The sequence below is a fragment of the Macaca nemestrina genome, chromosome 3 (genome assembly GCF_043159975.1).
Source record: "Macaca nemestrina isolate mMacNem1 chromosome 3, mMacNem.hap1, whole genome shotgun sequence".
NCBI lineage: Eukaryota > Metazoa > Chordata > Mammalia > Primates > Cercopithecidae > Macaca > Macaca nemestrina.
Window position 1 is genome coordinate 41,498,875 of NC_092127.1, and position 26,176 is coordinate 41,525,050.

Genomic DNA, 26,176 nt, shown 5'->3' on the forward strand with positions numbered 1-26,176 from the left:
GCTCTTTCATTTACTTTCAGTAAACACTTAGGCAAGTTACTTCACTGCTCCCAGTCTCAGTGTTCCCATATGTAAAATGGAGATACTAAGACTGTTTCGTAGGATTGTTGTCTTAGTTAAATGATCCAGTAAAGTGCTTGGCACAGTTTTAACTTATGGCAGTTGACCAGGAAATGCTGTTTCTTCTTTGATCATTATCCTAGATCGGGGACCAGATGGGGAGTCAAAAATATTTTGTGATATGTTAAAATACATGAAATTCACATTTCAGTGTTTATAAATAAAGTTTTATTGGAACAGAGCCATACTCATTCATTTATATATCAGCTATGGTTGCTTTCCCATTATAATGACATAGTCGTGACAGACTAAACACTTTGGGAGGCCGAGGCAGGCAAATCACAAGGTCAGGAGATCGAGATCATCCTGGCTAACATGGTGAAACCCCATCTCTACTAAAAATACAGAAAAAAAAAAATTAGCTGGGTGAGGTGGCGGGCACCTGTAGTCCCAGCTACTCGGGAGGCTAAGGCAGGGGAATCGCTTGAACCCGGGAGGCAGGGCTTGCAGTGAGCTGAGATCGAGCCACTGCACTCCGGCCTGGGCAACAGAGCAAGACTCTATCTCAAAAAAAACAAAAACAAAAAACAAAAACTATATCTCACAAAGCCTAAAATATTTACTATTTAACCCTTTTACAGATTTCCTAGATCTTTGCAGTGCTCAGAGCCTAGCAGGTTAATCGTGACCTTTCTCAAATGGACCAAAGAATGAGGAAGACTTTTTAGTTCATGTTCTCATGTTTTTGTTGCCAGTGTTTCTTTCCAGGGTGTGTTGAAGGGCACATAAATTCAATAGCTATTTTAACCTCAGTGTTACAAATGTATATCTTTGGTCATGTGTGGCATTGCTGTGATGCAGTTTAATGAATTACCTCCACCTTCTCCATACTGTTTATCTACAGTTCTCCATACTGTTTATCCACAGCATTTGCTTCCTCATAAGGAAGGCCTGGATCAGCTTCTGTTAGCTTGCCCAGCAGTCACAACCAGCATGCAGCAGCAGTTCATGGATAAACGCCTCAAGGGCATTTAATAACATTGCAGTTTAGTGAACTGGAATAGTTTTCCAGAGAACTGAGTGTCAATTTGAGTGTTTTTTTCCCGATACTTTATGAAACACCAGAGGCATCTAGCTGTGAATCCCAAGGACATAAGGGTAACGCCATTCAGGGGCAAGCCTGTGTTCTCGATGCCTTGTTTTCCCTTTTCATACCCCGAACAGACTTTATGTTATTTATCCGAATGCCAGCTTCCAGGATTTGTTTTTCGTGCTTAGGCATAAAGATAAGAATCCAAATATGGAGGGAAATAGAAGGCCAGAATCCTGCCCAGTAGTGCTTCAGTGGAGAATGCACTCCTTACCCAGGCCCCCATCCCCTTGTTGAAGGCTGCACGCAGCCCCAGCCTGCATGCCTGGGTGCTCTTGTCCTTTCAAGGCTCTTAATCTGATTTCTCCAGATTGAAATCAAGCCAGCAAAGATGTTTTGTTTGGCCTGTGTAATTTTTTTAACGTTTTTAATTATTTGCCAATATTTAAAAATGAGGAGATTTCATATAAACTCTCGACATCCAGCCTCTCCTGAAGCATTGAAAGGTCTGGCATCACGGAGCCTGCATTCCAGCATGCCAGCCATTGGCAAGCCCTGAGCAGCAGCTGTAGCAGCTGCTCTTTCCTTGAGCCAGGGCGTGCAGGCTCCTGCTGCTTCACTCATTTCATCATCTCATGGCTCAGCCTTGTGGCAAGATGCTGGATCCCACATTTCCTAGATGCAGCTCAGGTAACTTCTCAGGAGCAGTCTTCTCTTCCCTGGTTTCTTAGTTATAGGTAGTTTTCAGTTGTCCATCTGAATGGCTAAATGGTCATGGAGCCAAACGCATTAATGGGGACCTAGATCATGATTTGGAAAATTTTTTATTTTTGTTTTTAGGGTTGAAAAGACAACCCAAATTGTGGAAAGTGGATATATAACATAGTTGTTGTATTACTCTAGTTTCCTTTTTTAAAAAAACCCTTCAAAAACACCAATAAAAACTGCCTAGACAATATGGTATGTAGACTGACAAACAGGAGAAGACTTAGCTTAAGGCCCAACTTTAGAATCAATATTAATAGCTAAGTTATTTAGGTACCTATTCTGCTAAGCACTGTCCTTGGCATCTGAAAATGTTTCTTCTGCACTTCTCAATAATCTGGCTAGGTAGACTATACTTCTACAATTGCACGGAATTGGAAATAGACACCTAAGATGTACAGTAACTTGCACCAAGTCACAGCTAGTGAGTAGATGAATTTTGTTTCAACCCAAGGTCTTCTGATTTAAAGTCTAGCATCTCTCCATTACCTCTGTGACCTGGGGTAAGTCCTAGTTAGAATGAAAACCCATCTGTTTTCTTCCATAAGAAGCAAAACTTTCTGTTCAGTAATTCAAGTTAGTATTTAATATTCAAGCTTCAAGGAGAACTATTTGCACCATTTTTCCCTGCCTTTTTGGAGTTCAAGAACAAGGGGACTATGTAAGTTGTGAAGTATTCCGTAGACAGCCACAGTGACTGCTGTTTCATGGTGTATTCATTATATGGCTTTACTGGATGAAACAGAATCAGATTACAAAGCTGTCATTTGGAAAACTTCTGAGAATCTTGCATGCCCAATTGAAGAAGATTTTATTTTAATTTTGATCAGAATTCAATTTAAATAATTTAGACTGTTTTTAGGCAGAATGGCTGTCTGAAATGTAATGTCTTCTTAAACTATTAGATTCTATTGACTTAAAGGTTGAGTACATCTGAAAGACCATATCCTTTCAAACTGATGCAGAATAATACTCAGCTTTCATTTCATATGGGATAAACATATTCAGTTCAAAATACTATAAATATGTAAGCAGAAAACTGAATTGTGAGTAAGTTATTATGTAACACTAAACATACATAAAAATTCCATCATTATTCGGGGTCAGTTTCTCACCTTTTGTTTGACATTCCTTAGACTTTAGCACCATGTTTAATGATTTCGACTTTTCCTTGGGTTTGCTGATATGGTTGTCTTTACTAAGATTTTTATTATACTGATTTTAAAATGAATTTCCATGAATTTGTTGAATTTTAGTGTACAGTTATTTAATCAGTCTGTCCTGAGTCATATGTAGAAGGCACTGTGTGTGTGCTATGGCACTGTGTTTAGGCAGCTGTGACTCCTCCTAGAGAAGTGTGGTCTTGTCTTAAAAAATAAAACAACCCATTATTGTCCTTCCTCTCCTTCTCAGCTTGGAGAAATTGCATTTCTCCTTTAAGGTTCAGATGAAAGATGACCTCTTCACAAAACTTTTGTGATCACTACTTTCTGTCCTCTTCTCCTTCCCTCATTAATTTCTTCTTCCTCTGTGATCTCTTAACAGTTTTTATACCTTAAAATGCACTTAACACATTTTATCGTAGGTAATTGTACGTAGGTCTGTGAACTCCTTGCAAGTAAATATTTTTATTACAAACCCTCGTCTGCACGATAAACACGATGCCTATCACACGTAGGTCCTTATAAAGAGGCAGAGGCTAAAACCACGCAATTAAAAACTACTTTTGTTTTATCACAAATGGATCATGTGATTAAACTTTGATTAAATGAGAATCTATTTTCTGCCTGTTGCAGACCACTTTTTATTTAAATTTTCATTTCATTCAAATGAACATCTCATTTACTTGTAGATATTTTCTTGGCTCCCTATGTGTCTTTGCCTTGTTATATGGTGATACAATGGCTAATGACCCCTCTGGGACAAGGTTTTAAACAGTAACTTCTACTGCTCTGCTAGACAAGGCTTTGAGAGGTTTGGGAGTAAATTCCAGGGTCACAGCACAAGATTAGTCCCCAACTGAGACGGGATAGCGGATCCTGCCCCAGGCACTAGCGTGTTGCTAAACAAGAGGACTACACTGCTGAGGGCAGCTCAGTCCTGACTTCAGACACGAAGAGTGTAACCACTTGAGCCATGTAGGTTCCATGAGGTTTTAGTGCTCTTTAAGATAGCCCTACCTTGGAGAGGCTGTGATATAGATAAGAAGAAATGACATGCAACTATCAGCCTTCACATAGAGAAGAAAGCAATCATTGCCACTAAGAACTTGCCAGAGCAATAAGAACAATGTGAAACGGGAATACTTTTAATCGCGGATGGTGTTCTTGCAACGCTTAATTAAGATAATGCGGCCCGGTGCGGTGGCTCACGCCTGTAATCCCAGCACTTTGGAAGGCTGAGACGGGCGGAACACGAGGTCAGGAGATCGAGACCATCCTGGCTAACACGGTGAAACCCCGTCTCTACTAAAAAATACAAAAAAAATAGCGGGCGAGGTGGCAGCGCCTGTAGTCCCAGCTACTCGGGAGGCTGAGGCAGGAGAATGGCATAAACCCGGGAGGCGGAGCTTGCAGTGAGCTGAGATCTGGCCACTGCACTCCAGCCTGGGCGACAGAGCGAGACTCCGTCTCAAAAAAAAAAAAAAAAAAGAGAGATAATGGAGTGCCACGGGGCCCTACTTGTGATAGTGCCCAGCCAATATCAGCTGGCTCCTTGGGGTTTCAATCAAGTGTGCGGCTATGTCAGAGAGAGGAGATATTTCTGACCGGGGTCAGGGAAGGTTTCAAGGAAAGTTGAGGTTCAGTGAGGGCCTTAGACTTGGTAGCGAGGATATGAAAGTATCGACTCTAGACTCCAGAAGGGAAAGAAGAATGAGCTGATGATAACTGACAAAGCCTCTGTTATGTAACCATTTTTACAAATTTCATTAATTGATGGCTGATTATTATTATTATTATTAATAAAACTAAGTCCACCAGAAAATGATTGGATCAGTCCAGCTATATACACATTGCTGGTATCTGATGAATGCCATCCACCTTGTTTTGACAGATGGAATGCAGAGCTGGGAAAACTAGGCTATTTTTGGCCTGCAAGCTGTATTTTGTTTATCTCCATCCTGCTTCATAGAGGCACAGTATTTCACGTAACTTGATATGAGGTGTTAACCAAACTCCCTCTTTCTTTAATATTCTTCCAGTGATGCCGTGGTTTATCAAATGTAATAAGCTCCTCTAATTTTTCTTTGACTTAAAATATTACTTATAGGCTTTTTCCTAATATCTTTTATCAATTTTATAATTGCAACATAAAATTAAATACATAAGTAGCCTCATTAAAAATGTCTAGAACTGCAGTGAGTAGAGAAAAAGGGGAGTGAGCCTTCCATTTCTGCATTTTATTATCTTACACCTAATGAAAAATTCTAAAGCTTTTTAAAGATTCTCATGTGATCACACTTTGGCTTTCAGCACTGTTGGAACTGTTTAAAATTTGTGTTTGAACAGATATCTATACACATGCATACACAATCTTATATTTTTCAGTTTTTATTTATCTCCTGGAGTACTTGCCTTAGAAGTATTTTTTATAAGTAATTTCCCTTATCTTTGACTGCCTTTCTCATCAAAGAACATTGTGACTGCTTTGGAATTCTTTTAACTAGTTTGCAACTTAAGACTCTTACATTTAATAAGGACAGTGATTACTCCCTTTCCTGTCTTTAGCAGTTTGCTCTGAGTTGGGCTTCACAGGTATGTACCCTAGCCACAGGCAAGGCCACATCTCTGGATTTACTACCAATTCATTCTAATGATCACTTTATGTATTTTCTTCAACCATTCCTCTTTTCAGGGCCATAGAAGCAAAGAGATACACACACAGGGCAATAGAGATTAATCTCATCTCTACATTGTACAGACGAGGGAAGAAACTCAGAAAGGCTTTAATTTCACCAGATGACCCAGCAAGTTAGTGATTTACAGATTGTGGTGGTTTTGTATATGAAAATGTTTAACATATTAGAGTAATAATTTATTGGTACTTGTGGATGGAAAAGGCTTCTGAAACATGATGCTTTGCACTTATTATGTCTCAGAATTTATTGGCAAACCAGCAATGTAGGGCAGGTTCCTTGGACAGAAACTCAGGATGGGAGCAAAGGCCCAACCCTGCCTCAAACTATAGGTTTTTTCCCCTTTGGGAATATGCATAAAAAACACCAACAAGTAGGAAAGCAAATTTCCTTATCTTAATTCACTGTGTTTGAGTCTGGAGCCCACTGGAGAGAACATTAGAAACCCAGAATTAGTGGCTGGGCACGGTGGCTCACGCCTGTAATCCTAGCACTTTGGGAGGCCGAGGTGGGTGGACTGCCTGAGCTCAGGAGTTTGAGACCAGCCTGGGCGACACAGTGAAACCTCGTCTCTGCTAAAACACAAAAAATTAGCCGGGCGTGGCAACATGCGCCTGTATTCCCAGCTACTCGGGAGGCTGAGGCAGGAGAAATGCTTGAACCTGGGAGGTGGAGGTTGCAGTGAGCCAAGATCACGCCACCGCACCCCAGCCTGGGTGACAGAGCGAGACTCCGTCTCTTAAAAAAAAAAAAAAAAAAAAAAAAAAACCACCCAAAATTAGTGAAGTGTCACACCGAAGCAAGGCCTCCTTCTGCCCACCTTTATTCTCATTAGCAAAAAGGGACTGTCCTCTAGAATGTGACCCATCCAGACCCTCCTCCCAGGAGAGGAGGGAACGGAAGGGAAGGACCTTGCTGACATATAACCTGGGTCCCAAGAGAAAGTTGTACCTGAGAAACCCTAGACAGCAAGAGAACATTGCTCTGTAGCAAGGGCCAGCTGCAAGTTGGGAGAAACGCAGCAGTGGTGCCCTAAGCAAATTGATCAGGCCAGTATCATGGATTGGGGAGATGGGGGTGGGGAAGGGCTAGAGCATTCTAGGAACTTTTAGCATTAGGATTAAACCAAGACTTAAGGCTGGATGGGATCTGGAGATGGCAGATCTGGAAGGGCAGAGGAAGGCACAGGCAAGTAAGGGTGAGAAGCAACCATCCTAGCCCTAATTGGCTTCTCCTGCTAAGCTAAAAATCAGCTGGTGGTTTTGTTACATAAGACTCTAAAATCAATGAGTCTTTCTCTTTTACAAGTGACTGAAATGACAGTTAGGCAATCAGTTGTAAATCTATATGCTTTCTTAGGCCAGGCCCAGTGGTTCTTGCCTGTAATCCCAACACTTCAGAAGGCCAAGGCAGGAGGATCACTTGAGGCCAGGAGTTTGAGACCAGCCTGGGCATGATAGTAAGACCCTGTCTCTACCCTCCACCCCCCCCAAAAAAAGGATCAGAAAGTTAGCTGGGAGTGCTGGTTGCATATCTGTAGTCCTAGCTACTCAAGAGGCTGAGGCAGTAGCATCACTTGAGCCTGGAAGGTTGAGGCTACAATAAGCTGTGATAGCCCACCCATGATTGCACCATTGCATTCCAGCCTGGGCAACAGAACAAGACCCTGTTGGAAAAAGAAACAAACAAAAAATGAACAAAACAAAACTATATACTTAATGGTTAAACAAAGCATTTTTTGCTTTTTTAAAATTTTTTATTTATTTATTTTTTTCCGAGACAGAGTCTCACTCTGTTGCCCAGGCTGGAGTGCAGTCACATGATCTCGGCTCACTGCAACCTCCACTAACCAGGTTCAAATGATTCTCTTGTCTCAGCCTCCCAAGTAGCTGAGATTACAGGTGTGTGCCACCATATCCAGCTAATTTTTGTAGTTTTAGTAGAGGCGGGGTTTCACCATGTTGGCCAGGCTGGTCTTGAACTCCTAACCGCAGGTGATCTGCCTGCCTCAGCCTCCCACAGTGCTGGGGTTATAGGTGTGAGCCACCACGTCCGGCCATTTTTTGCATATGCTTCGTGAAAAGCTCTTGCTTTTTGAGAGAGGGAAAAAAATACCATATAATTCCAAATAAACTAAATTATTATTTTTCTCTATTGTATTATTTTATTATTTTCCTTCTGTGTAGGAGAAATGGTGACAGGAAATATTTCTTTGGAAATTAAGGTAATAATGGAACAAACTGGAAAGACCTGGGATATGAATCAGACCTGCTCACCAAGGTGGGATAGTATCTGGAGTATGGGCACAGGTGTCACAAGGAAATCCAGTCCAGAAGGCAGAGCACAGAAACTGCTGGTGGTCTGAGTAGGATCTTATGAGGGTCTTTGGGTGTAGGAGGGGACTGCATTTAGAAATCTCAGCACGTGGGCTCTCAAGAAAGGCAGGTGTCAGAGGCCCCGTCTTGGGACTGGGCTTTAGAGGGAGTCAGAGAGTTAGGAATTTTGTCCTGTAAGGACTGGGGTACTACATAGGCATTAAAACAAGGAATGGGACACAGGGGAATGAGGCACAAGACCTATCATCAGAAGTTGAGCCCAACATGCAAGCATAATTGGTAGAAAAGTAACTTAACACAGAGATCCCAGCTTTGGAATAGAAGGACTGGATCCTTCTGCCCAAAGTTGGGATTGACCTGAATGCAGCCTTAGGGGAGGTACCATTACTGTGACCATTCTACAGATAGATGTACTAGAGCTTGGTGAGGCTAACTTTAGCTCTCACAGTCAGTGAGTGGTGAAACCAGGTGGGAACCAAGCCATCTGCTCCCGGAACAGTGCTCTGCCATTGCACTAAAGTGCTTCCTGATCTTAAGGGCTGTGACCTTGGGGAAGAATGGAAAGTTTTTTTAGCACCTATTGTGTTCCACACATGGTTCTAGGCATTTTAAATGTACAGTAGTTTTCCGTTTGTCTGTAATTTTATGCTCCTTGGTTTCAGGTCCCCACAGTGTCAACCATAATCTGAAAATAGGTGAGTATAGTACATTAAGATATTGTGAGAAGAGAGAGAGATCGTATCCAAATAGCTTTTATTACACTCTATTATTATAATTACTCTGTTATTATTAGTTATTAATCTCCTAGTGTGCATAATTTATCATTAAATGTTATAGGTGTGTGTGTATAAGAAAACACATAGTATGTATAGATTTTGGTACTGTCTGTGGTTTCAGGCATTCACTGGGGGTCTTTGGAACATGTCCCCCATGGATAAGGGGGGACTACTGTACTGTTGCATTAATCTTTATAAGCCCCTGTGAGATAAATTTTGTTACTGACTTTATGGATGAAAAAATGTAAGGTTAAATGGCTTGTTCAGTGTTCCATAGCTGCTAAGTGACACAGTCTGCTGTAACCCACTGCATCTGACCCTAAAGCCCATTACTACCTTATGAACTGCATTAGGAACCTCTCTTGTCCTGAGTTTCAGCTGTAAATAAGAACTAAGCTATTATTTAAATAGAAAATTATTTTAAACAATTTAGCCAAATGATCAAATGTACAAGGTTAAAACATATGTATAAAGCCTTCTTAGAAATTGTGAAGTAGATGTTTTCATGCATGTAAAGATTCAGTGTTGCTTCTGTTTGACTGGCCAGGTGATTCTAATGAGCATGGCTTTTGTCAGACCTGAATTTGAATCCTGCCATCCCTGCTGACCCTGTGAAGCACCATGGACAGCTACTTATTTTCTTGCTCAGGACATGAGGATATTATCACCTATTTAAAAGGTTATCATAAGGACAGGAGTGGTGGCTCACACCTATAATCCCAGCACTTTGGGAGGATTGCTTGAGTTCAGGAGTTGGAGACCAGCCTAGGCAACACAGCAAGATCACGTCTCTACTAAAAATCAAAAAAACTTGCCAGGCATGGGCGCATGCACCTGTAGTCCTAGCTACTCAGGAAGCTTATGTGGGAGGATTGCTGGAGGCTGGGAGGTCAAGGCTGTTGTAGTGAGCTGTGATCACGCCACTGTACTCCAGCCTAGGTGACAGAGCAAGACCCTATCTCAAAAAATAAATAAATAAATAAATAATAAACATTAAACATAAGAATGTAACTTACCTAGCCCAGTAACCTGGAGCATAGTTGGTAGCCCACAAGCCTGAGTCTTCTTCCCTTTCATCTCATGCTGTCATATTTCCATGGCTGCTCCAGCACACTTATGATCTAGTCCCTCCTCCAACCCTGCCCTTCTCATTCTCAGCTGATAGTCCTGTTTCAAACAACAAAGGCTTGCAGCTCAATATCCCACACACTTCCTCTCCCTTCCACTCTTTTATCAATTCTAATCTTCAACTCCACATGATAAAGTAACGATATACAAAGTTCTAACATATGCAGATTTTACCCCTTGTATCACTTTTTCATCATAAGCATAAAATTTTGGTTCAAATAGACTGAAATTTGTGAGTTGTTTCTACTGGGAATAATTGGATAAAGGGGAAACTGACAGGTTTAGAATATGAAAGCAGAAAATATCTACTCGGCTTTGACAAGCTAAGTAGGTAACTTGATGGCTACCATTTTTATCTCAGACATACATATTATCTGCTTCTTTGAGACAATAATGGGACCAAGAAGGTAGAAAACAACTTTGAGTTATAAAATTAGAAAAGTGTGAGTGTTTGCATAGAGGGCCACAAAGAGATGATTTAGGATGGTGTTGGTTTTTCTCATTTGGGCGAGTGGGTGTCAAGGCAGTTCAGCTATGGAAAAACAAGTTTGGAGCCAGAAAGTAACAGAGACAAGGATGGTTACTTGGAATTATATCTCCCAACCATGCTCTTTGGAAAGAGTCATCTGGATTGTGAGCTTCACTGGTCCCTTTGCCATTACTCTAGGACCTCTTCCACTGAACTACTAGAGTGAACTCCCAAAACACAAAGTAGACCTGGACAGGCTTCCCCATTGCCTAAGATTCATGTCCAGACTGTGTCATATGGTCTAACAAGTCCTCACACTGTTGCTCTTTCTTAATTCTACACACAACCCCCACTGTGCTCCAGTCACAAAACTCACCCGTCCCAAAATATATGATGCCCTCTGACAACATTTTTCTTAGTATGTTGTTTCTCTGGGTAGGAAACTTTTCTAATTCTCTTTCCATCCAAAAAACAGTGCTCAAGATGCAAATCTATTGTTATTTCTTCTGTGAAGCTTTTTCTGATTTCTGAGGCGAAAATAGTTACTTTCTCTTCTGTATTCTCTTAGCACTTATTCATGTCCGTTCTTGCCCCAGGGTTTAATTTGCTTAGGAGCCACTCTCCCACACTGGATTATGAGTCCCTAAAGGACAGGGATCTTTTATTCATCTCTCTTCCCAGTGCTGTAACTGACATGTAATAGCCGCCCGATAATTATTTGTTGAATTAATACAAGAGCAAGCAGACATGTTGAATTAATAATGCCTAACTTCACAAACAGAACATATTTACTGTGGTTAAAAACATGTATCCTAGAAAAACCTCTGGAAGGATACAGAGAAATTGATAACAGTGGTTTGCCTTGGGGGAAGGAAACTAGGTGGTTAGAGGATAGGAGAGGGGGAGAGAGAGAGCCTTTTCACCAGATGTCCTATAGTACATCTCGAATTTTGTACCACATGCATGTATTATAGCATTATAGACCCAAAACTAGTCTAATTTAATATTTGTGAGTGTGGCAAAACAAACACATATCAAATAATTTCTTACTTTTCTTGCAAACATTTTAGATTGTTGGTAGAAGTTTATGATTCAGTTGTCCTTTGTTACCAATATCCTCTCTCATCTGGGTTTCATTTCGGTCTAGAGTTATATTGTTGTTCAGAAACTGGGCTATGCCTGAGATGGCAAATAAGGACCCACTGAACTGTGTTGAAACCTTCAAATCTTAACAAATAGTTTGAAGCCAGAGTGGCTGAACAACAGTCCCTTCTCTCTACCCTGGCCTCATTTCTACCTTTGAGGTCTTGAGGGATTAGCTGGTTGGGCAAAAATCTGATCACTGAGAACCCAGCATGCAGGATTTTTAAATTCTTGCAAGGGCTGTGCGTGTGTTGGCTTCCAGGTCTGGAGTTTAGAAGTATATTTAGATCAGGCAAAAAGTGGTGGATCAGGCAGTATGTAAATTTGGCATCCTATGTATGATGTAATTAGAATTATAGGTGCAACCAAATTCATATGGTTCTCTTTTCCCAGTGTCAGAGTAGTTAGTGATGTATTGGTCTGAGTTATCCTTTATAAGGTAGCCTAAACATGTCTTTCATTCCAGAGGTTCTGTTTCTGCACCATTTTGTGCTGTTGGTATAAGAATCTTAAGTATACTTCTAACGTGGATGGACCCTAGAGAGAGTAAGTGCTGTAATGAAAGTGCTGCAAGTATGAATCCCAGTTAAGCTAGCCACATGATTTTACCTCTCCGAATGTCTTAATTGACAAAATGGGGATAATATGACTAATCTCATAGGACACCCCCATAGGATTTTTAAAGGATTAAATTAAGTATGATTGGTAAAGCACCTGTCACATAATAGGAATTCAACAAATGCTAGTTCCCTTTCCACTGCCCTGAATAACTTATTAGTTTATCTAGATAACAGATGTTTTTGCATAGTGAAGCGCAGCTATGTTAAATTCCTAGTATTGAATGTGTGAGAGACGTAAGTCACTCTTCCTGAAAAAAATTTTCCTTGTTCCTTGTCAGTAACTTACTTGTTTTTTCTTACTGCGCACCATAATGAGTGTTTCTCAAGGTTAAAATCTTACATCACCTGGATTTTGTCATATGATATTATCTTTGATTCCCTTTTACTAAAATATGCATACAAATTCTTATGATAATTAAAAGTACATTTTAAAAAATGAAAAACGAACACCTTTCACAACAAGAAGAATGTTTATTTGGGAATTTTTTGCTTATCCACATGGGAAGAACTCTTGAAACACCACAGGAAAAAAAAAAAATGATGCTAATCTGACTTCTAAATTAAAATATTAGAATCCTAAAAACATAGCTTCAAAAGATTTGTGCTTTAAGGTGGCAAAGGCAACCTATACTTACTTCTCAAGTCAGTTCTTTTTCCCCCTGGCATTTTAAAACATGTTAATCCAGGCCCACTCATAAACCTCAGCAGCAGGGGATCATTGTTCATTGGTTTATTATGGGCAGACCAAACTGGTTTTAACTGAGCAGAGGAAGTTAATTATCGAATGTTTTAGTTGGCTCCAACAATGAATAACCAGTTCTTGTTGGACACCGTCTTAACTCACCATGCGACATTATAAGAATGGGGGGGCGGGGGGAGGTAGGGGAAGGGAAATCGCCCATCAGAATCTGCAATGCGGGAATTTGCTGGGACTGCTCTAATCTGTTTCCCAGGTTGTTCGAACCAGTTCAAGAGCAGTTAAACAAGGTTATGTAAGTGACATGTGATGTAGCCCAAAATAGTGACTGCAAACACAGGCTGCTGTTGCTGGGCAGTTGTCAACTGCTTAAAAAAAAAAAAAAATCTTGCAGCAGGACAACAAATGGATCTTTAAAAATGAGAAAGAGATTTAAGCACAAAGTTAATTTTAAAAGGGATTTGGAGAAATTGCCTTTCTGATACTGAAAATAAATGATTTTTTTTTTAAATAGGGAAACTTACGTTGTACCTAAGGTCTGGTTATTCTAGAGTATCCACCAGGAGTAGTTAGTGAAGAAGGCTTGCAACAAGTTTGGTGCTTTATAGTTCCCATATTTGAATGAACAGCAGCAACAATCAAACTGTCGGCTCTGGCATATAACGAATTATTAAGCAATAGATCATTCAGAGAGTGATAAATATCAAACTATTTTTATAAGTTACTGTCCCTTTTATTTAAATACTTTTGTATGTTCAGGATATGAAAAAGAAAACATTTCACATAACATAGGGAGCATAAAAATAAGGTTTTAAAGGAAAACAAGATTCAGTGGTGAAATTTGTTCAAGATTGTTTATTAGACAGAAAACAAAAACACCAGAAGAGGGTTTAAACTATGCCTTCACTGTCATCAACATTTGGATTCCCATAATGACCACATTCCCTGGGTTCCCTGCCTTTTAATGAGCTCCAGATCTGGGAAAGCAGGAATTAAGGAGTGAAATACAGAGGAAGTGGGATGAGGGGGAACCTTAGGGCCTTTGTTAGGATTCAAGCTCAGGAGCTCACTCTGTATGTGTCCGTATTTGTGAGATCTGAATCTCAGGGACTCTGGTGTTAACTCTGTCTTTCTCCATCTCTAAGGGACCTGTAAAATAGCACATTTCCCCACCCAGATTCTGAACAAATTGAGTTATAAAACAAAGGAGTGGCTGGTGGAAGATAAAACATCAACATTTGGGGGTAAATAAGTTGAAGTATATGACTTAGTGATAAGAGCCAAAGGGACCTGGTCATCTGAGCCCCCACATTAGGTACAGGCAAAGAAACAGCTGGATCAGGACAGGCCTCCTCAAGACTGGAGGCTGAGCACCTGCTCCCAGAGGGAGCTGTCCCACAAGAGGACGAAGCCACCGTGGAGGCAGGCAAGCCAGATTAATTCTTCTCAAATGTACTAATGAAAGCAGACTGAGTAAAGGGGATGGAGAGAGGCCTGTAATATAGCATCTTGGAGCTTCCTCCCCCTGGTAAAAAAGGTCAGGTCAAGGGTGGGCAGAGGTGTTCCCCACTGGGAGGCTCAATCTGAGGCCCCAGCACTGCCTCTCTGTGGGGACAGGAAGGAATCTGGGTACTGTGGTGGGAGCAAAATATCAATGTTCAGTGTTTTGATTTTTCATATTCAGTCCCCCATATGTAAAAGGCTATGTTGCCAATGTGTGATAAGTCAGTTTTTTAAAAGACAAAATTTGAGGACTTCTGTTCGTAAGATGTAATTCAAGCACCTCCATCTCTGCAAATCCTTCTTTAAAGATTCTCAAGGGTATTTGTAGGTGTCTGCTGTGCTTTTGGGGCTTCCAGAACCTGGTTCTTTTCATGTCTCATATCTAACTCTCCCTGAGAACCTCAGTGTCTTGCTTGATAAAAGGGTACTACCCTGATGATCAGCCATGTGTATGGAGGGATAGAATGTTTTCCAGGTACAGGTAGAGGAGTAGGACACTGATGGGGAGGTGAAGGAGGTATATGGATCCATAGATGTCATAGAACATGAAATTAGTGGCGCCAGAGAAAAACAGAAATGAGACTGCCTTCTAAGATTTAAAAGAAAAGTAATGGGGGAGATATGCCAGAAGTGCTGCCACCACCCATGACCAAGCATCAGCCAGGGTTGGCAGGCAGAGGAGACGGTGCCTGCTGACTACAGTCTATAGTTGAGGATGTCTGTAGCAATGGTGTTTGTGATTCAGGAGCAACCTATATGTCTGTACCTGCAAACAGAGATACAACCAGGCAAAGGACCAATCTTCTGAGTTCTTTTACTTGTTAAAATAAAGCATATTGTCCTTCACATCCACAATAGGAACAATACATGCAATAATAAAAACACCAAAACTAAAACCACCGATAAACATAATCCAGTGTTATTAGGTTAGATGCCTCTGACCAAGCTTTGGTTCCTTTTTCTGAAATGGTCGTAACTTTTGCTAAGCACATCTTTGAGCTCTGACCTGCCCACCTCCCCTCCCTGTGACACACTGGCTCAACTCACATTAAATACGGAGCTTATAAGAGCTTGGACTTGAGAGTTTAAGCAGTGAAGGGCCCTAGAAGGCCTTTAAGCAGATGATGTCATAATCAGATCTGTCAGATCTGTGATTCAGGGGGAGGACTGCAGGCTGTACGGAAGAGGGGGAAACTTCTGGGGAGGCCCAGGACCCTAAGTGTCTGCCCTAGAGGCCGCAGTTTCCTGTGGAGTGCCTCCCACGCCACTGATGGGTACAGATGGAGGGAAACACCAGGGATACCCCTTAGCTTCATTTCAACCAAAACAGTTATCTTTCTTTTTTTAACCTATTGATGTCTGTGTGAGAGTTTTTTTCATTTAATAACTTTTAAATTGAAGTTAGAATCATTTGACTTAGAAGTGGCGAATTAGCAGAGGCAGGTAGACTACTTACAAGTCCATTGAAATTATACTGATAATATGCAGTAATACATGATAATAGTAATAATGATAATCACACAAATACAGCGATAACAGCTACCATTCATTTTATCCTTACTGCGTAGCAGTGACTATTTTCAGTGCTTTATGTGGTATATTATTTTCATGATAACTCATGAGATAGGCACCTTTATAATTCTTGTTTAACAAGTCAGAAAACTGATATATGAAAAGGTTAAGTAACTTCTCTAAAGTCCGATAGTAACAGGGATTCAAACTCCATAATTCAGAAGTTTAACCAAGAGATCCTGCAATGAAGAAAGGACTGATGGATATAGATAGAACTCAAAAGACACTTAGAAGGGAGAATCATCAGTACTTTGCCAGCCCTTGAATGTAGAGGATTCTGGGGAGAAGCCGTGTAAACCATGGATAACTTGCAGCTTCTAGTTCATACAACTGCTTGTAGCTTTAAAATTGGGCATATAGCAGGTGGGAAGGGGGCTGTGTGGGGGTGGGGAAGTGACATTTGATTGGTGAACAGGGAGGGATTGAAGTGTCAGAGACATTCGGGTGGGAACATTCAGTGAACAGGTAGATGCATGGGGCTGAAACCCAGAAGAAAGGAAGGGGCACTGGAGCCTGCAGGGCACTGGCGGCCTCTGGAAATGGCCGGGCTACCAGACTGTGTGGATACTGTCTGTTCCTCCTCTGTACCCATCCTGCCTGTGAAGTAATATATAAAAATAAGAGATATGGAGAGAAATAATACAAGGAAGTTACAACTTTCCAGAATCTTATCCCATGCCTATCCCAGACCACTTGCTTACTGAACACTTAACTGTGTCTCAGCCTTCCCTGGGCTAATTCTTTGTGTGGAACACCTGTACATCTGTCCTTTCCATGTTTCATTGTATGAACATTCCTCTAGAACATTCCTTAAGGCTTACCCCAGATGCTTTCCTTCTCCATAAGGACTGATTCATCTCCCAGCTCTAGTATGATCCCTTCCTTCTTTAAAGTTGGAACATATCAAGACCCATGATATATCTTTTTTTTAAGTTCAGAGGTACATGTACAGGTTTGTTATATAGATAGATGTATCTTAATCATTTCAATATCCCCAACCTCATCCTAACCCCTTGAATATAAGGTGTTGGAAGAAATGGACTATGTTCTATTTTTTTATATTCTGCCTTAAAAATCTTTGTGGAGGCCGGGCGCAGTGGCTCAAGCCTGTAATCCCAGCACTTTGGGAGGCCGAGACGGGCGGATCATGAGGCCAGGAGATCGAGACCATCCTGGCGAACACGGTGAAACCCCGTCTCTACTAAAAAATACAAAAAAACTAGCCGGGCGAGGTGACGGGCGCCTGTAGTCCCAGCTACTCGGGAGGCTGAGGCAGGAGAATGGCGTAAACCCGGGAGGCGGAGCGTGCAGTGAGCTGAGATCCGGCCACTGCACTCCAGCCTGGGCGACAGAGCCAGACTCCATCTCAAAAAAAAAATAAATAAATAAAAATAAAAATAAAAATCTTTGTGGAATGGCATTAACTCATTGTCTGGGAACACATGTTAGATCCTAGAACCTCTTTTTCTTGTTTTCCGAGGGCCTTGCTCCTCAACCTGCCTGTCTGTAAATATCAGTTACCTCTACCTTCTCTCATCCACAGGGGTGCAGTTTCCCTCAAGGCTCCCGGCAAAATGGAATTCAGTCTCCCAGGCTCACCTTTGCTTCTGCCCCTGAGTGTATGTGCCTACTTAAAGAGTCTTGATGTTAAGTAATATATAAAAATAAGAGATATCGAGAGAAATAATACCAGGAAGTTACAGCTTTCCAGAATCTTATCCCATGCCTATAGTCTTGGGCCCTAGTCTAGAATTCTTAGCTGAGTTGCAAACAGATAGGACAATCCTGGCTTTTTATCCTGTGTTTACCCTAAAGATATAGTTCAACACACTCCTATCCTTGCCAGCTTTCAGAAAAAAAAGCTAAAGACTTGAAGATGGGCTCAGAGCTGAATGGTGTTTGCCTTGGCTCAAGTGGACTCTTCATCTAGAGGCCTTCATACTCAAAGGTGACATTCTGCTCCCACAGGATGCTCTTTACTCACTTAACATTCATTAAGAGTTGATTTTTGTTCTTTGGATTTTCTCACCCTACTTTTTTTTTTTCTTTCTTTCTTTTTTTTTTTTTTTTTTTTTTTGTAGACGGAGTCTTGCTCTGTCGCCTAGGCTGGAGTGTAGTGGCGCGATCTTGGCTCACTGCAAGCTCCCCCTTCTGGGTTCACACCATTCTCCTGCTTCAGCCTCCTGAGTAGCTGGGACTACAGGTGCCCACCACCACGCCCAGCTAATTTTTTGTATTTTTAGTAGAGATGGGGTTTCACCATGTTAGCCAGGATGGTCTCAATCTCCTGACCTCGTGATCCACCCACATCGGCCTCCCAAAGTGCTGGGATTACAGGCGTGAGCCACTGTGCCTGGCCCCATTTTTTTTTTAAGTGAGCTAACAAAATAGGTCATCTCTACCACCTCTATCACCTTTTAAAATTTTTTTTAGTTTTTTTTTTTTTTTTTTTTAGTTCTTTCTTCAGGCCAGGGTTTGTGCTTCTTGCTTTTTGTGCAGTATATTATTCATTTGAAACCATTTAACAATATAGAAAGTAGGCATTACTCTTTGCATTTTATAGATCAAGATACCAATGCTTAGAAGCATTGAGCCACTTGGCTGAGGCTCTGATAGCTCCTTATTGACTGAGGCAGGATTTAGACCCAGATGGACCCTGGTTGTGAAGCTGGTTCCTTTTTATCGTGTTTTCTCCTCCCTGCCCTTCGTTTTTCTACTTTTCTGTTCTTATGCTATTGATTCTTAGAGAACTGCGTGTCACATAATCTGTATTTTCTCAGTTGGGACCAGGCCAAGTATAACAAAAAGTTGCTTCTTGATTTCAAAATAATAATTGAAAATTGTAAAAGACAACTTTTATTGAATGCAGTAACTTTTAAAATAATGAGATTAACTTTTAAACAGTTACTGAATTATTCTACAGTTAAAAACAATACCATAGTTTAAAACAATAGAAAAAAATGATACCTCTGATTTATTTTTAAACTCAACTTTGTTATTGTTAAGTCCATAAAGCATTTTTGCTTTTATTTTCCCTTTAATTTAGTTCATCTGGTTTTCCTATAAGTCTTTGAATTTGTGTTACACGTGCACTAACTGACCTAAGCATCCTGGTACTTCATCCAAGTTTATCCTAACCTTGAAAGGTTTCTATCTTCTAGAATGGCTGCCTTGTGCCCAAAAAGCTGCCCCAACCTTAAGCAGGAGGTACACTGAACTCGAGTACACAGATGGATGGATGACTAAAGTTCCCTGAGTCCTACTGGACAGATTTTGGTTGTGTGTTGTGTTGGTTTAATATGAATTAAAGAATGAGACACACATTATATATTTGTGTAGGTGTACTTTAAATTTTTAATGTTTACACAACTAAAAATATAAACGACAAAATTTTCTGAAAATTACATGTCTGCAACAGTCCCTTACAACTTTCCTATTCTATTTGTGGAAGATGAAATATTGTTCTGGGGAGAAAATTATCCTGGGTTGTTACAGTAACAAATTTTTGAAGGGTATTTATTTTTTTAAATCCTTCTAGAACAATCCTGGCATTTGAAAGTCTCTGTTTTTGAACACCCAAAGGAGAAAATCTTCCAATATGTTCATAAGACAGCGGCCATTTTTTTCCATTCTGTATGCCTACAATCTAAAAGTCTTAGTTACATTTACTGAAAATTCATAGAGTGAATCTTAGACTACAGCCAACCAACCCTTATGCAAATGATTCGTGACCTTGCAACATATTGGAGGTTCCCCATAAATACTTGTTGAATTAAAACAAATTTAAATTACGTTTAGTTATTTCTTTGAACTTTAAAGTTTACTCAGTTCAGTGTATATTAAAGATGAAATCTGTGGTTTTGTATTCAATCTCATAATATGCAAAAGGCACAGAATGTCAATTGTGGGTAGAAACACCGGCTGCTAGAGTGTGCTTCACTCAACATTCTGTTGCTTCTGTTGCTTCTCATTTCCAAAGAGCACCTTCAATGTCTTATTAGACCAACAGTAAATTATATTGCAAATCAGTATTTAGAAAACCCTCTCCTGGCCTTGAGGCACAGCAATATTATCAGACTTTCTAAATTCTGTTTCCAACTCTACCTTTTTGGGAAGTCACTTTATCAATTCTAGTATGAGTTTCTTCTGGTGAATAGCAGCAATAACAATCTCACCTATGTCATAGGGTTGTTGCATGGGTTAACTAAGAACTATAATGTGGCATTAAAATTTTATTTTAGAAGTGGAAACCTCTCTAAGGTGCTGTACAACGTCATGAAATGTTATATTTATCAGTTACCATTTTTACCATGGATATTGATTGCCTTTGTGTAATTATCTACACCTACCCATATTCATTAAGAGCCTTCAATTTTTAGAAAAGGCATTAGATTATTATAATGGTGGGGTTTCATTTCTTCACTTTGATAGATTTCCCTGTGCTGTTACTATTATTTTATTGTTATTATTACTAAGATTTACCATAATGTTAGAGAATATACTTTAGATTAAATTATTTTAATTACATTAAGTGATGCACATTATTTTTATTGAGTATTTACTGTAATTTACTTAGTAATTCTTAAATCAAGGGAACATGATGGTACTACACTGAAGGGAGTGCTTTGCAGCCTTTTCACTACTTTGCAGCAAACAGTGGTCCTCCCTCTCTCCTTTTCATTAACCCATGACTCTTCAGGCTTCACTCTCCAGTTTGTGCTCACCCAGCATGTGATCTCACCTAGTTTTATGGCTTAAAATAACGTCCGTGAGCTGATTACATATCTAGCCCAGCCCTCTTCCTAACCACAGACCTGATGCCTCCACTTGGATGCCCATCAGGTTTCTCTGACTTGCCATGCCCAAGACTGAGTGCCGTCATTCCTCATAAACCATTGGCTCCTTCTGTCTTCCCCTTTTTAACTAATGACAGTTCCCTTTTTCTACTTGTTTAGCCTAAGAATCTTAAGACGTCCTTAACTCCTCATTTCCTCTGGTCTGTCAGCAAACCCATGCAGCTCTACTCTCAGAATACATCTAGAAACTCACCACTGCCACTGCTACCACAATGACCCAGCCCACTTTCCTCTCTCCCCTAGGTTACAATAATTGCCTCCTACCCCTGGTCTCTCTAGTTCTGTCTTTAGTCCACTGCAGTCAGTTTCAACACAGCAGCCAGGGTGATGCTGTGAAATGTAAATCACATCAAGTGACTCCTCTGCTCAAAGCCCTCTAGTCTAGTGGCTTCATCTCAGAGTAAAGGCCAAAGTCTTGAATATGACCTCTAAAGACCTATGTGATGTGGCTCACATTAGCTGTTTATCTCTATCTTTTCTTACTCTCTACTCATTCTCTTCTGCTCCTTCACCCTGGTGTCCCTGCTATTCCTAGAACATGCCGAGTAATCAGCCCTCACCTTCCTCCCTACCACATTTGCTTTTCCTTCTTTCTGGTATATGTTCTCTCCTAGATGTCTACACAGTTAGATGGAAGGATTTATAGGGCTGATGGATCTATAGACCTTTATTTAAAAATCACCTTGCACATTCCCTTCATTTTTCTTCCTAGTGCTTATTACTATCTAACTAATCTTACACATTTTATCTAATTACTTTGTCTAATGTGTCTCCCCCAAATCTAATGAAAGTTAAGAGCAGAGGCTTTTGTCTGTCTTGTTCATCACTGTATCCCTAGTGCCTCTAGTAGTGCCTACTACCCAGTGGGTGTTTAGTAAATATTTTTGAATAAATACTAATAAAGCTAGACTACAATTTCATATTTTGCCAATAGATGCCACTCTCTAAGCCTGTGCTGTGCCCACATCTGATTTTTTTTAGTTCCAGATTGTTTTACAGAATGGAATAGTTTAACATTTCCAATTGTGTAATTTGAAAGTGAAATTACTGTGAAATCCCAGTGAAGTCACATGTATAAATGGTGGGCAGGCATAGCAGCTTAAACAGCTGCAGTAGGGCTTTTGTTTAGATTGATGCTGTTGTGACGTCTACAGGAAATGTGCACTATTGCCTGAACCCATGCAGCTATCAAAAAATTCAAACAATGGAGAAATATGGCTGTACTTATATGAGAACATGTTTGGAAATAAGTGTAATGTTATCATGTGTAATCTAAAGTCTCAGCTGCATTAAGCTGACCATCTCCTCCTCTATATTATCCACAAATCATGTATTTTTACTTTTTTGAGGAAGAGTTTTCACGGCAGGATAGAAGTAGTTTTATATTCTGAGTATACATATTAATGTTTTGTACTAGTATACTCTATTTTAACAGTTACTTTTTATTATTTTAATCAGGGCAACACAACTATTTATGTGCTGGAAGAAATGATTGCATCATTGATAAGATTCGACGAAAGAATTGTCCTGCTTGCAGACTTCAGAAATGTCTTCAAGCTGGAATGAATTTAGGAGGTAAGTTTTGTATTTGTAGTTTAATAAGAATTGTTAATAGGTAATGCAACACCACTCAGATCTGAGTACTCTCGAAATTGAAAACGAAGCCAACAGGGAGCAAAGTTTCTGAAAATCCAATGAGTTCTGTTTTCATGCTAAAACATTTTAGGAGAGAAATATTTATTAGCTGGAGTCAAAAAGAGGTATGTTTTATGGCTATAGTTCTAGTGAATTTTTCAAGCTTGAATTTGCTAAGTTTCAAGAACTGGGCACTTAACAAAAAACAAAAAAAAAAATGAATGACTTTTATATAAACCCATAGTTAATAGTTTTTATTGCCACATCTGTTTAGAAATTAGACCTATATGTGATAACATTACCCACATAGGAGTACATACCTAACTTTAGAGGTAAATGTAATAAAGATATATATGAAAAAAGCTTTGAAATGTTATAGAGGCTCACTAAAAGAGGGGGAGAGGGTAAAAAACTAGAACCAGTTCAAAAGTATACAACATCCGTGGATAGGAAGACTCAGCATCCTTAAGATATAAATTTTCCCTAAGTTAATTTGTAAATATAGTATAATTCTAAGAAAAATACCAATTGATTATTCGAAATCCCTAAAGAATAGCCAGGAATATTCTAGAAAAGACAAATAATGAGAGGAACTAGCTCTACCAGATAGGAAAGTATACTATAGCTACAATAATTAAAATAATCTGTGGTATTTGGTTATCGATTGTTAGATTAACAGAAGGTCAAGAAATAGATCCAAATAATATAGGAATTTTGCACATAATAAAACTGACATTTCAGATCAGTGGGGGGATGGGAGATTATTCAATAGAAAATACAACTGTGACAATTGGATGACCATCTGGAAAACAAGAAAGTTGAATACCACCTCTTAACTATACTCCAGAATAACTGCTGATGCGTCAAAGATTTAAACTTAGAAAAATAACCACAGAAGTACTAAAAGAAAACATGAATTTTTGTTAATACTCTCCAAGTAGAGAAGACCTTTCCAAATCCCACTATCTGTGGGTTTCATATTGCAGATTCAACCAACTATGAATTGAAAACATTTGGTTTAAAAAATAAAAATACAAAAATACAAAATTTGAAATACAATGTAACACATATGTATATAACATAACATTCACATTGTATTAGGTATTATAAGTCATCTGTAGATGATTTAACGTATACTGGAGGTTGTGCGAAGGTTATGTGCAATACTGGATTCAGGGGGTCATGGTGGACAGGAGGCAGGACTAGATTGCAGCTCCAGAAAAAGCAGCATGTGGAGGCTTGCATTGTAAATTTTAGCCCCAGATCCACTGCAGGAACAAACCAGCAATCCCAAGAGGACCCACAGACCCTCTGAAGGAAGCAGACTGCTCCTGTAGGACCTGGGAGATGCTCTAGCTACTGAGTCCCCCAACTGCAGAAGTGGGAAAGGGAGACCCTCCTCTCCTGAACACACACCCTACTGGAGAAGCTGAAGGTCTGTTTGTGGGAGAAGTTTCTGACTTTACCTGGAGCTGAGTCAAGTTAGAGAGCCCAGCAAAATACAGGGGTAGAAGAAGCAGCAGTAAGGTCCTGGGAGCTCACTGGGTCACCAAGCAGCCCATTCCTGCCTGGCACCACAGGGATCCATCAGGAGGGAGGCCAGAGGAGCAAGGGGTAAAACTCCAGAGGGAGAAGGAATTCTCTAGCTGAACTTTGTAACAATTTGAACAGGGCGAGAAGCCTCCTTGCCAGAACTCCGGGGAGGGCCCAAATCAGGCCTGCAGACTTCACAGGCAGGGGGAGAACTAAAGCCCTTTTCTGTGGCAGCTGGGAGGCAGATAGCCTTGGGCAAGTTTTCAAACCCCTCTTGCCTTCTCCCTGGAAACAGACTCGGGGCTGTTGGGGCGGCTCGGTGGGAATGAAACCAGCCCTTCAGTTTGCCTGGGAGCAGGGTGAGGCCTGTGACTGCCGGCTTTCCCCCACTTCCCTGACAACCTGCATGACTCAGCAGAGGCAGCCATAATCTTGCTTGGTACACAACTCCAGTGACCTGGGAATCTCACCCCCACCCCCCACAGCAGCCACAGCAAGACCCACCCAAGGAGAGTCTGAGCTCAGACACGCCTAGCCATGCTCCCACCTGACCGTCCCTCCCTATCCACCCTGGTAGCAGAAGACAACGGGCACATACTCTTGGAAGTTCTTGGGCCCCACCCATCACAGTTCCCTCAGCACACTACTGCAACTGATGATTTCTGGAAATCGCCACCTCCTGGCCGGAGGCCAATCAGCACAAAAACAGAGCATTAAACTACCAAAGCTAAGAATCCTCACGGGGTCCATTGCACCTTCACCACCTCCACTGGAATAAGTGCTGGTATTCACACCTGAGAAACCCATAGGCAGTTCACATCACAGGACTCTGTACAGACAACCCCCAGTGCCAGCCTGGAGCCAGGTAGATTTGCTGGGTGGCTAGAAGAGAGACAACAATCACTGCAGTTTGGCTCACAGGAAGCCACATCCATAGGAAAAGGGGGAGAGTGCTACATCAAGGGAACACCCCGTGGGACAAAAGAATCTGAACAGCAGCCTTCAGCCCTAGACCTTCCCTCTGACAGAGCCTACCCGAATGAGAAGAAACCAGAAAACCAACCCTGGTAATATGACAAAACAAGGCTCTTCAACACCCCAGAAAATCATACAAGTGCACCAGCAATGGATCCAAACCAAGAAGAAATCCCTGATTTACCTCAAAAAGAATTCAAGAGGTTAGTTATTAAGCTAATCAGGGAGGGATCAGAGAACGGCAAAGCCCAATCTGAGGAAATGCAAAAAATGATACAAGAAGTAAATGGAGAAATATTCATGGAAATAGATAGCTTAAAGAAAAAAAAAAACAATCAAAAATTCTAGAAACTTTGGACACACTTTTAGAAATGTGAAATGCTCTGGAAAGTCTGCGCAATAGAATTAACAAATGGAAGAAAGAAATTCAAAGCTCAAATACAAGGTCTTTGAAATAACTCAGTCCAACAAAGACAAAGAAAAAAGAATAAGAAAATACAAAGCCTCCAAGAAGTCTGGGATTAAGTTAAATAACCAAATGTAAGAATAATTGGTGTACCTGGGGAAGAAGAGAATTCTAAAAGCCTGGAAAGCATATTTGGGGGAATAATCAAGGAAAACTTCCCCAGCCTTGCAAGAGACTTCAACATCCAAATATAAGAAGCCCAAAGAACACCCAGGAAATTCATCACAGAAAGATCATCGCCTAGGCACATTGTCATCAGGTTATCCAAAGTTAAGACAAAGGAAAGAATCTTAAGAGCTGTGAGACAGAAGCACCAGGTAACCTATAAAGGAAAACCTATCAGATTACTGACAGCAGATTTCTCAGAAGAAACCCTAAAAGCTAGAAGGGATTGGGGACCTATCTTCAGGCTCCTCGAACAAAACAGTTATCAGCCAAAAATTTTGTATGCATTGAAACTAAGTATCACATATGAAGGAAAGATACAGCCATTTCCAGACAAACAAATGCTGAGAGAATTCGCCGCCACCAAAAGAACTGCTAAAAGGAGCTCTAAATCTTAAAACAAATCCTGGAAATACATCAAAAAGAACCTCTTTAAAGCATAAATCACACAGATCTATAAAACAAAACAAAAAAAAGTTAAAAACCAAAAACAAGAAAACCAAAGTACAAAGGCAACAAAGAGCATGATGA

General features: G+C 40.5%; 1 protein-coding gene across 3 annotated transcripts in view; it reads left to right on the forward strand.

Annotated features, from left to right (window-relative positions):
* The window catches only part of LOC105463453 (nuclear receptor subfamily 3 group C member 2), a 365,650-nt gene that overhangs the window by 225,061 nt on the left and 114,413 nt on the right, over positions 1–26,176 (forward strand). For all 3 annotated transcript variants that reach the window (XM_011710526.3, XM_011710525.2, XM_011710529.2), the window contains exon 4: positions 22,330–22,446. In XM_011710526.3, coding sequence (XP_011708828.2) covers positions 22,330–22,446 — 117 coding nt within the window. The remainder of the gene's footprint in view (positions 1–22,329; positions 22,447–26,176) is intronic.